General features: G+C 39.9%; 1 protein-coding gene across 3 annotated transcripts in view; it reads left to right on the top strand.

Annotated features, from left to right (window-relative positions):
• The window catches only part of MYO5C (myosin VC), a 111759-nt gene extending 95870 nt beyond the window's left edge, over window positions 1-15889 (top strand). For all 3 annotated transcript variants that reach the window (XM_082444819.1, XM_082444818.1, XM_082444820.1), the window contains 3 exons: window positions 7837-8011; window positions 8526-8606; window positions 9819-15889. In XM_082444819.1, the coding sequence (XP_082300945.1) occupies window positions 7837-8011; window positions 8526-8606; window positions 9819-9971 (409 nt within the window). In that variant the 3' untranslated portion in view covers window positions 9972-15889. The remainder of the gene's footprint in view (window positions 1-7836; window positions 8012-8525; window positions 8607-9818) is intronic.
• The last annotated feature ends 667 nt before the right edge of the window (window positions 15890-16556 follow it).

Raw genomic sequence — 16556 nt, 5'->3', positions numbered from 1 at the left:
GTGAGTGATTAAATATGGGAGAACATTTCAGGCAGGGGAATGAGTGGGCAAAGGCACAGTGGTAGAACTGAGTGAGGGCCCGTCCTCAGGCAGGAGTAACTAACTCCGTCTAGATTAAGCGGAGGTTTGTGTCGGGAGCCACAGGTCCGCAGTAGAGTGCTAAGTTGGACCCAGATTGGGAGGGTCTGGAATGCCAGGCCAAGCACTGGGAGTTCATCCTGCGGACATGGTCATCCAGTTTTGAGGTGCGTTGACTTCTCTTTGTCTCTAAACCGAGGAAACACAGACCATTAGCTATTGCTTGGATTAACACTGTCACATGATTAGAAAGCATATAATATGGGGTAGATATTTAAGATTTTTATAATATGTGCAGGGATTTGACACCTGTAGGTGATAGGGGAACCTGGGATGGTGATGATGGCAGTGATATAATGAAAAGTGACCCCAAAAAGTTTATTAAGCCAAGAAATAAACAAGAGGCATCCATTACATCTTTTTAGCATTAGAGGTGCACATCCCTACAAACCACTGTGGCAAATTCTCATGATGCCAGGTTGTGGTTTTCAGATATGAGGGAGTATTCAGGAGGACTGGGCTTTTTTTCCTCTCCATTGAGAGAGGAAAGACTTCTGTTTACTTCCCGAGCACTGAGCAGATGCCCTGTACCCCTCTGAGGTAGGATTCAGGCCTATTTAAAGTAAAGCCATAAACCTCATGTGCCACCAGAGTCTTTGCTAAACAACTCTCATTCCACCAGTAGGTCCCCAAGTTGAGTGAACATCTGTCCCCATAGGTGCTCAGTATTTTCTCCTCTCACCAATTGAAAGTGCCATTAGAGAAGTACTGACTTTCCAGTGTGTTGCTCTGAGTAAGTAGCACATGCATTTAAGAGGCATTCATTCATTCAGATATTGACTCAGCTCCTGCCATAAACAAGGCACACCAGGATTTACGGTGACTTTACCATGACAACACAAGCAACACAATAACAAAACATGGACACAAGTGGAAAATCAAAACCAAAGAAAAGAAAAACATAAACAGTACACAGAGTAGCTTGTAAACTGGCTCTGGGCTTTCTGACTGCCAGGAGAAAAAGCCAAACATCATAGCTCTCTGGTCTCATCTGGCTTGGTGAGGCAGACCCGTTCCTGGGAAGATACAAAGATTTTCCTAGTATGTAATTCTTTTTTGTGCCTAGTCATAAACTGTAAAAATAATATCTCATATGGAACTTTATCTCACCATCTCCACAATAGCATTTTTGCTGCAAGTTCCACTGTGGCTGTTTTGCCCAGGGATCTTTGATAAGAACCTAGGTAGGGGTCCTGGAGACAGAGACAGTTCTGTTAGGAACCGGAATAATGTGGCCCAACTACAAACATTGCTTGCTGGCCTGAGGGGATCTGGGGGGAGTACGAAAGGCATTGACTTGGGTCTTGAAGGACAAGTAGGATTTCAGCTGACCCAGAACCAGAGGAATGAGCACAGGCCTCAGTGAAGGAAAACTGAGGGCAGGGTATGAACAGCCCCCTTTGAAAGGAGCACCAGGAGTGATGGGAGGACCTAGAAAGATGGGTTAGAAAGACAAAGCGGAATGCCAGCATGAGAAATGCATGCTTTAGTCCCTCAGGAGTGGCAACCACCACAGATTTTTTTTTTTCTTTTTCAGAAGGCTTTAAACTATGAATTCCATTTCTTTAATAGTTGTAGGAATATTCAAGTTATATATTTCATCTTGGATGAGTTTTGGTAGTTTTTGGTTTTCAAGGAATTGGTCCACTTCATCAAAGTTGAGTTTATGTGTATAGAGCCGTTCAGAATATTCCCTTATTATTCTTTTAATTTCTGCAGAATTTGTAGTGATATCCCCTCTTCTGCTCCTCTGTGGGTAATCTGTGACTTCTCTTTTCCTTGGTCAGTCTTGCTAGAGGTGTATCAGTTTGGTTTCACTGATTTTTGTCTTTTTTTAAAAATTTAATTGATTTCTGTTACTGTCTTTATGATTTCATTCCTTCTGCCTACTTTGCATTTATTTTTCTCTTCTTCTTCTAGGTTCCTAAAGTAGACACCTGGATTATTGGCTCTGAGACCTTTCTTTTCTAACATAAGCATTTAATGCTATACATTTCTCTCTAAGCACTACTTTAACTCTATCCCACAAATTTTGATATGTTATATTTTCATTTTTGTTCAGTTCAAAATATTTTCTAATTTCCCTCGAGTCTTACTCTTGGACCCATGGATTATTTAGAAGTGTGTTGTTTAATTTCCAAGTGTTTAGAGACTTTCTTATTACCTTTCTATTATTGATTTTTAGTTTAATTTCATTGTGCTTGAAGAACATACTTTGTCAGTCAAATTCTTAGAAACAGAAGATAGAATGGTGGTTGCCTGGGGCTGAGGAGAGAGAGAAAAAGGGAGTTGTTGTTCATTCAATGGATGTACAATTTCAGTTTTACAAAGTGAAAATGTTCTGGGAATCTGTTATACAACATGGTGCATATAGTTAACACTACTATACTATACACTTACAGTAGTTCAGACGGTAATTTTATGTTATGCGTTTTCTACCACAATTTTTAAAAAAATCTCAAGGTACGTCCAGGTTAACATATGCCATAGATTGTGATACTAGAATTACCAACCATCCCACTTTGTCCGAGACTTTCCCAGGTTTATTTTTAAAATACAAACTTATAAATATTTTGGGACTTCCCTGGTGGTCCAGCGGTTAAGTCTTCACACTTCCAGTGTAGGGGGTGTGAATTCGATCCCTGGTAGGAGAAATAAGATCCCACTTGCTGCATGGCGTGGCCTAAAAAAAAAACAAAAACCAAAAACTTATAAATATTTTTACATTGAAAAAAACAAACTTTGTATGATTTCAGTTATTTTTAAATTTGTTAATATTTGCTTTTGTGACCCAGGTCTATTTTTGTGAATCTTCCCCATGCGGTGGGTTGAAAAGAATGTATATTCTGCTTTTGTTGGGTAGAATGTTCTATAAATGTAGATCAGACCCAGTTTGTTGATGTTTTTCATTTCTTCTGTATCCTTGCTGATTTTCTGCCTATTAGTTCTATTGATTACTGAGAGGAGTGTTGAAGTCTCCAACTATAATTATGGAGTTGTCTATTTCTTCTTTCAGTCTGTCAGGTTTTGCTTTATGTATTCTGAAGCTCTGTTTTTAGGTGCATACACACTAAGAATTGTTATGTCTTCTTGGTGAGTTAGCCCTCCTATCATTATGTGGGATCTCTCTTTGTCCCTCCCTGGTAATTTTTTCTGCTTTGAAATCTACTTTGTCTGAAAGTATTTTTTATTTGGATCAGTGTTTTCATAGTATATCTTTTTCCATCCTTTTACTTTTTTTTTTTTTCATCCTTTTACTTTTAACCTATCTGTATCATATCTGAAGTGAGTTTCTTGTAGGCAACGTATATTTGGGTCCAGTTTTTTTGTTTTATTTTTTCATCCAGTCTGACAATCTGTGCTTTTTAATTGGGGTTTTTACACCATTTCAATTTAATGTAATTATTGGTATACTCAGATTTAAGTCTACCATTTTGTTATTTTCTATTTGTTCCTTCTGGTTTTTATTTCTCTGATTTCCAGTCTCTGTCTTCTTTTGCGTTCTTTGAACACTTTTGGTACCCCTTTTAAATTTATCTATTGTGTTTTCACTGTATCTCTTTGTATCTTTTTTAATGGCTGCTCTAGGAATTACAGTATACATACTTAACCTTTTTCAGTCATTTTAGAATCAGTATCTTATCACATTAAGTGGAATGTAGAACCCTTACCATTACGTAGGCCCCTTTCCCCTCTTTGCTTGTTGTCTTATATATTATATCTACATACATCAAAAACTCTGCCGGATAATGTTATAATTTTTGTTTTAAACCATCCAACATATTTTAAAGGACTTAATAGAAGAATGGTCTATTGTATTTACCCAGGTATTTATCATTTCTGTTTTTCCTTCATTTCTAATGTTTCAAGTCTCATTTTCCCCCAAATCTCATTTCGATTTCATTTTCCTTTTGCCTGAGGAAATTATTTTAGTAGTCCTTTTAGAGCAGGTTCACCGACAATAAATTCTCTTAGCTTTCTTTCCTCTGAAAATATCTTCATTTCACCTTCATTCCTAAAGTAAATTTTTATAGGCTACCAATGTCTGGGTTGACAACCCTTTCTTTCATCAGTTTAAAAATGTTCCACTTTTTCTGGCTTCCATGGTTTCTGATGAGAAATGCACAGTCATTTGAATTATTATTTCCCTATAAATAATGCATAGTTTTTCTCTGACTGAGTTCCAAATTTTTTTTCTTTGTGTTTAGTTTACCACAGTTTGATTATGATGCATTTGGGTGTGGATTTCTTTGGGTTTAGCCTCTTTGAGCTTCTCTGAACTTCTTGACTCGGTAGGTTTGTGGATCTCACCAAATGTGGGACATTTTCAGCCATTTCTTCAAATGTTTTATCTGCATCACACTTTCTCCTTTCCTTCTGGAATTTCAATGACACAAATGTTAGACCTTTCATTATTTTGTTATCCCTAAAGTTCTGTTCTTTGTACTTTTCAGATTGGATAGTCTTTATTGATCCCTTGAAGTTCACTGACTCTTTTCTCTGCCATCTATATTCTGCTATTGAGCCCATTCAGTGAGTTCTTTTGTTTCAGTTATTGTATTTTTCAGTTGTAAATTTCCATTGTTTTGAAACATCTTCTGTTTCTTTTCTGAAGCTTTCTATTTTTTCATGTATTTCAAGATAGTTTGTCCTTACTTTTTGGAGCTTTTTTTTTTTTTTTCCTGCAGCAAAGAGGGTTTATTTTCAAGACAGCCAATTTTTGTGATAGCTTCTTTAAAGCCTTTGTCAGATGATTCTAACATCTGTGTCATCTCAGAGTTGATACTATTAATTACCTTGTTTAATGTGACTTAAGATTTTCCTGGTTTTCATATGCCAAGTAATTTTGAATTGTATTCTAGACACTTTTATTATTATATTATGAGACACTGAGTCTTTAAATCCTATGGAGAATGTTGATACTTTTATCAGATAATCAGCTCACTTGGGTTTAGGCTCTGCAGGTTGTGGTTCCTCTGTCAGTTCTGTCTTCAAAGCCTTTGTAATGCTATTTGGTTTTGTCTTGTGTGTGACACACAGTGGCCAGTCTGAAACTTGGGTGGTGTACAATCCTATAGTTTAGTCCTCAAAGCTTATGTGTGCTCTTGAGGGTCAGATCCATCCCTGGGCTCAGGGGTGTGTCCAAGAGTTCATAAATAACTTTAAGGGTCACTTTCCCAAGCTCCTCCTCTCCACAATGCCCCTGGTACTTTCCAGATACCTGGGGATCCCCTCTTTGGTCCTCCAGACAGAAAACTGGGGCTTCACTTAACTCACTGTGTGGTGCACTTCCAGCAAATGTCCCCACCTGGGGTCAAGTGGTGAGAGGAAGAGCAAGGAGAGTTCACGCCATCCTCTTGAGCTACAACTCCTCTAGCTGAAGAAAGTTCCCCTGTCTCAGAGTTTTAATTTCCTACTGGACCCTGTTGCCACCACCATAGGACTGTTTGGGGCTTGCACATGAGAGAATGAAGAAAAAGAAAGGAAAAGGAGAAAAAAGAAAAACAGAATTTCCACCCTGTCTCAGAGCATTAGGACACCCCTTTCCAGCACCTCGAGCCAGAACTAGAGGGCTCCTTCTGGAGCTCTTTGTTGGCACCCATGCCCACTACTGAGTTTCAGGCTGCTTTGAGTTCAGGCCAATGAATAGTAGAGGGAAAGATACTGGTAAACTCATTGTCAGTTTGGAGATACTTCAAATTCTGGTCTTCTCTCCCAGCCCACCTGCTACTGTTTACTTTTCAGAGTCCTCAAATAGCTGTTCCAGGCATTCCATCCAGGTTTTATAGCTGCATTCAGTGGGAGAAACAAATGGAGTGCTTACTCCATCTTACCAAGAACCAGAACTCCAACACAGAGTTTTGAGTGGGAGGATTAACGTGCTCAAAATTCAGTGGATTCCCATTAGGAATCTACTGTAATAAGAACTAGTGGTGGGGGCTTCCCTGGTGGTGCAGTGGTTGAGAATCTGCCTGCCAATGCAGGGGACGTGGGTTCAAGCCCTGGTCTGGGAGGATCCCACATGCCGCGGAGCGGCTGGGCCCGCGAGCCACAATTACTGAGCCTGCGCGTCTGGAGCCTGTGCTCCGCAACAAGAGAGGCTGCGATAGTGAGAGGCCCGTGCACCGCGATGAAGGGTGGCCCCCGCTTGCCACAACTAGAGAAAGCCCTCGTACGGAAACGAAGACCCAACACAGCCATAAATGAATGAATAAATAAATAAATAAAATTAAAAAAAAAAAAAACTAGTGGGACAAAATTGACAATGCAAAAAAAGGGGGGGTAACCAGTGCAAGAGATGTTATCTCACACTCATTGCATCCCTACGGAATACATTAATTCAGCATTTTTGTCCCAATGTTATAACCCATGGGGAGTTGCTAATCTGGAAGGTCAGAGCTGGAACCGACCTTAGAGATCACCTAGTTCAGCACTCAGTTTTTTTAAACAGCTTCATTGATATATAATTTACATGCCATAGAGTTCACTCGTTTAAAGTGTATCGTTCAGTGGTTTCTGGTATATTTACAGAGTTATGCAGCCGCCACCATAATGTAATTTTAGAACAGTTTCATCACTCCAGAAAGAAACCTTACACCCAATAGCAGCCACTCGTATCCCCTACCCAAGTCCCACTGGGGAGTCCCCTCCCCCTCAACCTAACCAACAACAAATATATTTTCTTTCTCTATAGATTTGCCTATTCTGGACATTTTTAAAATAAATGGAATCATAAATATGTTGTCTTTTATGACTGGCTTCTTTCCCTTAGCATAATGTTTTCATAGCTCCTCCCTGTGGTAGCATGTGGCAGTACCTCACTCCTTTTTATTGCTGAATAATATCCCGTTGTATGGATAGACCACAATTTGTTTATCTATCCATCAACTGGTGGACATTTGGGTTGTTTTCTTTTTTTGGCTATAATGATTAATGGTGCTGTGAACATTTGTGTATGATTATTTGTGTGGACATGCTTTCAGTTCTCTTTAGTAAGTACCTAGAAGTGGAGTTGCTAGGTCAGAAGGTAGTTTTATGTTTAACATTTTGAGGAACTGCCTAACTGCTTTCCTTAGCAGCTGTACCATTTACATTCCCACTAGCAATGTATGAGTGTTCTCAACGCTCTGATTTACCAAGAGAGGTTGAGTAACTCTCCAGGCTCACACAACAGATTGGTGGGATTAAAACCCATGGCCCTTAACTCATAAACCTGTGATAATCAGTGACAGAAACAAGAATAAAAACCCCAGTGGACTAAAAGAAAGCCTCTACCAATTGAAAATTTTCTGCCAATTTGGGAAAAGAGATCAAACAATTTTTATACCAATGTAAGTCTTCTCTTCAAATACCACTATGATTTTTTCCTTTAATATATTTTCAAATCTATTATTAAGGGTACTTTAATAGATTATAAATTATTGTAGTCACTGTTCTTTGCTCAGATTTTCTCCAAAGTTTATTGCTGTTATGGCCCCTCACCCTTGACCATCATGATCCTTAGAACCATGGATCGTGAGAGCTGATCATCTGGCCCAACCCCGTCTTGTTACAAATAAAGAAACTGCTGGGCTGTAGTCCTAAGGATCTCAGTGAGCTCTGGTACCATGTTGGGACACACTGGAGGATTCGGCACCCTCCCCTAAAGTGTTCTAAGCAGGTCACCCCTGTTCTCTGCTCCTCTGGCGTTTACTCCAGGTGCAACATCAGCTACTTAGAAGAATGGCTCAAAGATAAGAATTTGCAGAACAGCTTGGCCAGGGAAACCTTGGAAGCTCTCTCTCAAGCAGCCTGGTTGCTTCAGGTCAAGAAGACCACAGACAGCGATGCCAAGGAGATCTACGAACGCTGTACCTCCCTGTCTGCTGTGCAGGTGACCAGGCTTGCTGAGTGTCTCCCTGATCTTCGCCCACACATCATGTAATTGGCCTTGCCTTTCCTGGCTTAGCCAGCTGTGGGGTGCATCTGCGTCTCTCTGTGCTCTTTGGGGAGCATACGTATCTCCCATGGGCTGCCCTCTTATCTAACAAACTTTTATCAAATACTAACTCTAGGCCTTAAAAACATAAAAGTGCATATGACACATTCCCTGCCCGCTATACTCACATATGTGTATGTGTGGGGAGAGGAGGTGGGAGCGGGGAAGGAGGCAGGAAATGGGGAATTCTCTTAAGGTCATCTAATTATAGGATGTCCTTGCTGCCTTCTGTGCTCTTCTCAGCTTGTTTTCTCTTTTGGAAAAAAATAACACATGGTTCCTACAGCCAGATTACAGTCTAAAAGAGCCACTTGTGGTTCCCGACTGTTCCCAGACTACTGGAACCATTATTTCATGGACAGAGTTGTCCTTTTCTGCGGCCTCACACCATCTTATGTACTGTTTGCAGATCATAAAGATCCTCAACTCATACACACCTATAGATGACTTCGAGAAAAGAGTGACTTCATCCTTTGTTCGCAAAGTACAGGTGAGATCCTTAAGGATGTGCCTTTTAATTTTTAGTATAAGACATTGTTGTTTAATTACCATTATAGAAATTCAGGATTAAAGTACATGTACCAAATGTACAAAGGAAAGGCACCCAGGAAAAGCAGCAGGAATTTTCCCTGTCAAATTCCCTGTTTTCAGAACCCATTTTCACCCTGGTGGGAAGGGAACAAAAACACCAAAACCGTGATTCACATTCTGTGTTCCTTCAGCATGTCTTGTTTCTCATCAGTCTTTGAGTATATGCAAGGGAGCAGAGGCTGAATGGAAAGAGAGAACCTGTGTACCCATTTTTTCTTATTTTAATTCCTGAAGTTTCTTGCCCAATGAACTAGGGCAGCAGTTCTCAAAGTTTGGTTCAAGGGTCCTTGGACGGTGGGGGGGATTCTTGAGATGATTTCAGGGAGTCTGCAAAGTCTTCCTTTTTCCAAATACATACCTGTATGAGGCAGACTTTTCTTCATACACTTCAACCAAAATAACATATCACTAGAGGTGAATGCAGAAGCAGATACAAGATTCCACCTGTCATATTAAGTCAGACATTTAAAAGAGTTACAAAATTATGAAACAATACCACTTCTCACTAGTTTTTTGACTTGTTTTCAAAAATATAGTTGTTTTTCAATAAAAATATGTTAACATGTATTGGGCTTGTTATTTTAATGCATTAAAAATATTTAAAATTATTGTTTTAATTACTAATATGATAGATATCAGTAGTTATAACCACATGCACAAAAGCTGTTTGGCGTCCTTGGTAATTTAAGAGTATAAAGGGGTCCTGAAACCAAAAAGGTTTGCAAACCACTGAACTAAAAAGAAATATTAATGCAATAAAAATTTAATACTGAGCTCCACTCGTGTTTGGTCTTAGAATTATGCCATGAGAATAGGTAAGAATAGAAAGCAGATCGATTTACAGTCATTCCATCCTGTGGGAAATTAACTTCTGAAGTGAAACAGAGCAAGTTAAGTATTCATGAGAGCTGATCTGGAAGACCTGGATAAACCATTTCACCTTGGAGCTGTGCTGTTGAAAAGCCCTTTTGTGTGTTATCTCACATGATTTTGAAAGGAGTTTTTCACTCGAGATAGAGTTGTTGTGTTTTCCTTGCTCTTGACTTCCAGACAGCCATAAAGCAAAGTGCACTGGTTTCCTTACTCATTTTTCCTCTGGTTCTCATTTCAGGCTCTCCTCAATAGCCGAGAGGATTCATCACACCTTATGTTGGATACCAAATATCTCTTTCAAGTCACATTTCCTTTTACCCCCTCTCCACATGCTCTGGAAATGATCCAGATCCCCAGCAGTTTCAAACTAGGCTTTCTCAATAGATTATAGCAGGAAAAAAGAGAATAAATGCACTTTTCTTTCAAAAGCTAAATGAAGGTCAGATAGAGGGATGTGGCTTATTAGTTGGAACTGGAAATGCTTTGGAATGTGATTGAAGGAAGAAAATAAGAATTCTCCCAAATGGGCCACATCTTCTCTTGCTCGTGGTGATGGTGCTGCCACTGTCATCTTGTAAGAATTAACACACACCAGCTGAGGTTGGAAAGGCCACTGCTACCTTTGGAATCTCAGCCAGCTTTTACTAGAATTCCTGCAAGTCTCGTATTTTCTGCCAGGTGCCACTTGTCTAGCTCTATTTTGTGACAGGGGTCCACCCAGAGGGAGTGAGACCCAGGGACACAGTTTATCCTAAGTTTTCTAAAGTTCATGTGAAGCCCAGATACATTTATGAAGCCACAAATGGGTTCTAGGGCTGAGTCTTCCAAATAATCCCATTCGGCCATGGCGGCCTGTCAAAGTCCTCTCACCCCACGCCTGCTTGATGCGGGCAGAGGTGTTTCACCAACTCTCTTTACTAAGAACGCTCCTGCATAAAAAAATATTTATTTCAGGCCCCTCTAATTTTTAAGAGAATATTCAATCTGAAATGAATCACAGAAGTATTTTTATGTATATATCCATTTAAAACTAATATATCAGGGCTTCCCTGGTGGTGCAGTGGTTGAGAATCCACCTGCCAATGCAGAGGACACAGGTTCGATCCCTGGTCCAGGAAGAGCCCACATGCCGCAGAGCAACTAAGCCCGTGCGCCACATCTACTGAGCCTGCGCTCTAGGGCCCGTGAGGCACAACTGCTGAGCCCACGTGCCGCAACTACTGAAGCCTGCACGCCTAGAGCCCGTGCTCCACAACAAGAGAAGCCACCACAATGAGAAGCCCACGCACTGCAACAAAGAGTAGCCCCCACTCACTGCAACTAGAGAAAGCCCGTGTGTAGCAACAAAGACCCAGCACAGCCAAAAATAAATACAATAAATAAATTTACTAAAAAAACTAATATATCATTCAAGCTTAATTTCCATGCCGTTTATCATCTCCTCCTCCAGAAGATTTCTTTAAATTTTATCTGCCAGCATATTTGCCGTAATTTTTCATTGTTTAATATCTTTCATACAATAACTTAAAATAAGTTTGAAAAGGCAACATAGATGATTTTCTCTATCTTATCAGCATTCAAATATGTTTTAAGATTTTCTCATAAAAATAACTGAAGAATTTTGTCAGTTCCTCCTTTTGAGAAATCTGTTTCCCAAGTTTTGTGGGAACTATTACTTGTTCCCCCCAAGTTTTCTCCTTTCTTCCTTTCAGAGCATAAAACATCATTTGATAAGCACTCCTGGCCTGTGGCCTCTTCTGCACCACCCCAAAGTCACAGGCCATAGCTGTGATTCTGTAACATGGGCATGTATCTTAGGAGTGGAAATAATACATGATTGTGAAGCAACAACACCCTACTAATATGTAATAATGTCTTTTCATATTACAAATGATTGAATTTAGTTCATTTAGATACATGGTATATGAAGAAATGAGAAGTAGAACTTGGTGACATTTTAATCAATAAAATAAATTACCAAATGAATTGGGTCAGATTCTTTTTTTTTTTTTTTTAATAAATTTATTTATTTATTTATTTTTGGCTGCGTTGTGTCTTCGTTGCTGCGCTCAGGCTTTCTCTAGTTGCGGTGAACGGGGCTGCTCTTCATTGCGGTGTGCGGGCTTCTCACTGCGGTGGCTTCTCTTGTTGCGGAACATGGACTCTAGGCACGCAGGCTTCAGTAGTTGTGGCACGCGGGCTCAGTAGTTGTGGTGCGTGGGCTTAGTTGCTCCGCAGCATGTGGGATCTTCCCGGACCAGGGCTCGAACCCGTGTCCCCTGCATTGGCAGGCAGATTCTTAACCATGGCGCCACCAGGGAAGTCCCAGATTCTTTTAATTGCTAGGAGATTACATTTTTCTTAAGTGCACAAGTTTTATGCCTTTCTTTAAGGGTCATACTTAAAGATGCTAGAATCTTTATAGATTCATAATATCTCATGAAACATATGTAAAATTTTTTAGAGAGGAAGTAAATATGCCCTCAGTCCTGGCTCAGGCTGTGTCTGCATGGGGCTCCCAGACTGTGCCAGAATGAGGGGCTACTTGGTGGAGAGCTGGCTGGGTTTTGGTCCACACGGACTGCCTTCTCCATGCCCCTTCCAGGTCTCCCCTATGCCACAAAGAGACAATCACCCTTCCTTTTTGGCCCCCATAACTCAGGGCTCCTGTCTGTTTTACAGCATTTATCCTGGGCTATGGGACAGTAACGCTGGCCATTCCCTCCACTACCCTGTGAGCTCCTGGAGAGCAGGTCCACATCCTGCTCATCCCTGTGGTCATCCTGATGTGGCGAGCAGAACCGCAGGGGCCAAGTCCTACTGGAGGTGGCAGGGCTTGTGAGGGTTCAGTCCTGGGAGGGAGTAGATCTTGTGTGGAGACAGGGGGACCTGCAGAGCCTGAAAAGTTCATGCATGGAGAAGGCGGCAGGGGAGCCCTTGCCCCACAGTCTTGATCAGCTCTACAAAGCTGAATGTAGCAAGGGTGGCCGAAACAACGAGGTGCTGGTGGGGTGAGGACTGTGAAGAGGCAGGAGCTGCGGATAACCTTCAGTTACAGGTGAATGTCAGGGTTGCTCAGTAAAGAGGGGTCTGAATTTACGGGGGTCAAACCTGCTGAACTCTGCTTCCTGCAGAGGGCAGAGAATTGAGCCCTAGAAGCTGGTCAACGGGGGTTCTGAGGGCACCTGGCAGCATGGATGGTCAGAAGGTTCAAGGAGTGAGTGAGTGATGCGAACTGCGGTGAGTGCTTCAGACGCGAACACGGAGCTGCAGGTGGGAAGGAAGGGAGCAGCTGAGCCGTAAAGCCCAGGTAAGGAGATTAGTTAGACGGGATGCAGTTGCCTTAGCACTTGGAGCTACAGCTCTAACTTCTCTCCGTTCTGCTGATCGGTTCCATGTGTTGAGTCTCTGGAAGGTATGTATGTGTTAACATTAAATTAGAATACTCAGGCTTCCTTAAATGCTCAGAAAAGTGTTCAGGTGTGTGCATACCAAGGTGTTGGCAGTGGCCTTTCTGTGTGGTAAGAGTATGGGTGACGGGTGGTGTGGTAGTTAGTCTGTGTTCTAATTTTTCCACAATACACATGCATATCTTTTGAAATAGGTACTTTGTTTTCAAAATATATTCAGTATTGGCATCAGGGGAAAATTAAGCATCTTTACAATTATTTAATCAGTGTTAAAAATTGACCCACATGGGACTTCCCTGGCAGTCCAGTGGCTAAGGCTCTGCACTCCCACTGCAGGGGACACGGGGTTCGATCCCTGGTTGGGGTAAGATCCCACCTGCTGCGCAGTGTGGCCCTCCAAAAAAGAGATATTAAAAAAAACTGACCCATGTAACATTTCACATGTTAACGTAAACCTCGGAGTGCAGCTTATGGAATAGACAGAGGTTTCTGACACTAAACATTACATAATTTTAGTTAAGTCTGTGAGATTCATCCATTTACTGCCATATGTATCAGCAGTTTATTCTTTTTTATTACATGAACATATCACAATTTATGTATCTAGTCTATATTGATGAACATTTGGGTTTTTCCAGTTTGGGGCTATTATGAATAAAGCTGCTATGACATTCTTGTTCATGGGGTTTTTTTTGAGGATGTAAGTATGCATTTCTGTTGAGTATATATCAAGGAATAGAATTATAGGTATGTGTAGCTATAGTAGGTCCTATCAACCAGTTTTCCAATGTGGTTGTACCAACTTATCCTCCCACCAGCAGAGGAGGTCCAGTTCTCTACATTCTCACCCACGTTTCACATCATCAGTCTTTTTTACTGTTAGGTATTCTGGTGGGTAAGTAGTGGATTCACAGTGCGGTTTTAACTTGTGTTTCTTTGATGCCTAATGATGTTGAGCACCTTTTTATCTGTTTATTGACCATGTGAATATCTGCATTTGTGAAGTGTCCAAGTCTTTTGCACACTTAAAAAATAATTTGTGTTGAGATATGATTGCACACAATATAAAACTCTCTATAGCATACATTTCAGAGGTTTTTAGTATAGTCACAAGAATGTACATGATCTAATTCCAGAACATTTCCATCACCCCAAAAAAGAAATCTCGTATTCATTAAGCAGTCACTCCCAACCCCCTCTCCCCCACCTATTGGTAACCTCTAATCTACTTTCTGTCTCTATGGATTTGCCTGTCCCGGACTTATCATATAAATGGAATCACAATTTGTGGCCTTTTTGTCTGGCTTATTTCACTTAGCATAAAGTTTTCAAGGTTCGTCCATGATATAGCACATATCAAGACTTCATCATTTTTTATTGCCAAATAAGAGTCTACTGTATGAACAGACCACATTTTCTTTATCCATACCTCAGTTGTTGGATATTTTAGTTGTTTCCACTTTTTGTGTTAAATGCTGCTACAAATATTCGTGTGTAAGTTTTTATGTGAACATATGATATATCCAGGAGTGAATTTGCTTGGTCATTTGGTAACAACTCTTTAACTTTTTGTGTAACTGCCAAACTTTTCCACAGAGGATGCACCATTTTACATTCCCACCAGCAAAGTCTGAGGGTACTTTTGCCCATTTTTAATTGGGTCAATGAAGCATTATTTTTAAAGTGAAAACTGGTGATATCCTATATATCCAACAGTAGGAGGTTGGTTTATTAAATTATGATACTCCATTACTCCATAGGATAAAATAATACTGAAGCTATTACCAAAAAACAGATAGCTCTGTAAGCACTAACAGAATAAGGTGAAAAAGCAAGTAGCTAACAGCCCCATTTATATAACTAACAAAACTTTATCTATGGCATCAGAAAAGTCTGGAAGAATAGCCATCAAACTCAGGGAATTGAGTGCAGGGCAGATAATGGGGATTTTCACTTTTGATTTTCTATCTTGGCACTGACTTTTTAAAAATAATCATGGGGTAGTGGGGGTTTTGGTGATTTTTTGCAACATCTATTTAAGTGAAACATTTCAAAGAAATTTTGTGCATGGCTTAGGGTTAGGGAACTCCTACTGCAGAGCAACTTCATGTCAAAACTTGTTAAAATGGGGTATTTTTATCTTTTTCTTGTTAAAATGCCCATTGAAGCATTCGCTCTGGCTTGAAAAGTTCCCTCATCATAAAAAGAATTATTGTCAATAAGTACAATAGAATGTACTGAAATTAAATTTAGCCCATGTTATAAATACTAAATGAAAAACACCAGGATGTAAAAATATAAACAGTGTACATGATCAGTATGACCCCTGGTCCTAAAAATCTATTCTTGCATATGCCGAAATGTGAAAAGGAGTCTCTCTGGGCAATGGGATTACAGGTGATTGTTTTCTTCCTTATACCTTTCTGATTTTTCCAGACTTTCTACAACAACCATGTATAATGTTTATAGTTTTAAAATACTATAATCATCCAACTTTAGTTTGTAGTTTGCCCATGTTCAACCAACCGATCTAAAATGCTAGCTATGCGATATGATTTAAGGTTGATATAATTCAAAACTTGTGGTCTCCATTTAAAAATTGGTGTTTTCCAAGAATATGCAATGACATGCAAAGGCAAAAACACTATTAAGCAAAAAACTAAAGTTCAAAATTGCGTATGGCATGTAATTCCAATTTTTTTAATGTATACACACAGGTGCTTATGAAGATTCTAGAAGAAAACATAAAATGCTAACAGAGGTCAGTTATTTGTTAGGACAGGGCATGTAGGTGATTGATTTTCCTTCTTCATGTTCCTCTGTTTCCAATTATTTATGATGAACATGTACAGCTCTTATAATTTGAAAAAATTTAAAATTCAGTTTGGGAGAAAAAAATTATCTCTATCCAGATTTGGAATATTGGCAATTTTTCTTTTCTTTTTAATATTTATTGGAGTATATATATTTGATTTACAATATTATGTTAGTTTCTGCTGTACAGCAAAGTGAATCAGTTATACATATACATATTTCCACTTTTTTTTAGATTCTTTTCTCATATAAGCCATTACAGAGTACTGAGTAGAGTTCCCTGTGCTATACAGCAGGTTCTTATTAGTTATCTATTAGTTATCTATAGCAGTGTGTATATGTCAGTCCCACTCTCCCAATTTATCCCTCCTCCCCCCTTATCCCCTGGTAACCATAAGTTTGTTTTCTACATCCATGACTCTACTTCTGTTTTGTAAATAAATTAATTTGTACCCCCTTTTTTTTTAGATTCCACATGTAAGCAATATCATACGATATTTGTCTTTCTGTGTGGCAATTTTTCTACTTCTCTCTTTGTAGGGGTCGATCTCCCATAATTCCTAGTCATCCTTCTATTCCTTCTGCACTTGCTTCCTCGGGTTCCTCTCGCCTTCCATTCCTGCAGCTGCTGCCCTCTCCAGAGCTCGTTTCCTCTTCCCCAGAACATGATAACAGTCTCTTAACCTAGTCGATTTCCCTGCTGTACTTTGTCTCTCTGACCTACTTCTGGAAGCGCAAATGCTGGAATAATC

Source organism: Balaenoptera physalus (assembly GCF_965194825.1).
Source record: "Balaenoptera physalus genome assembly, chromosome: 2".
Classification (NCBI taxonomy): domain Eukaryota; kingdom Metazoa; phylum Chordata; class Mammalia; order Artiodactyla; family Balaenopteridae; genus Balaenoptera; species Balaenoptera physalus.
The sequence above is the reverse complement of the archived record's forward strand: the minus strand, read 5'-3'. Positions and strand labels throughout refer to the sequence as shown.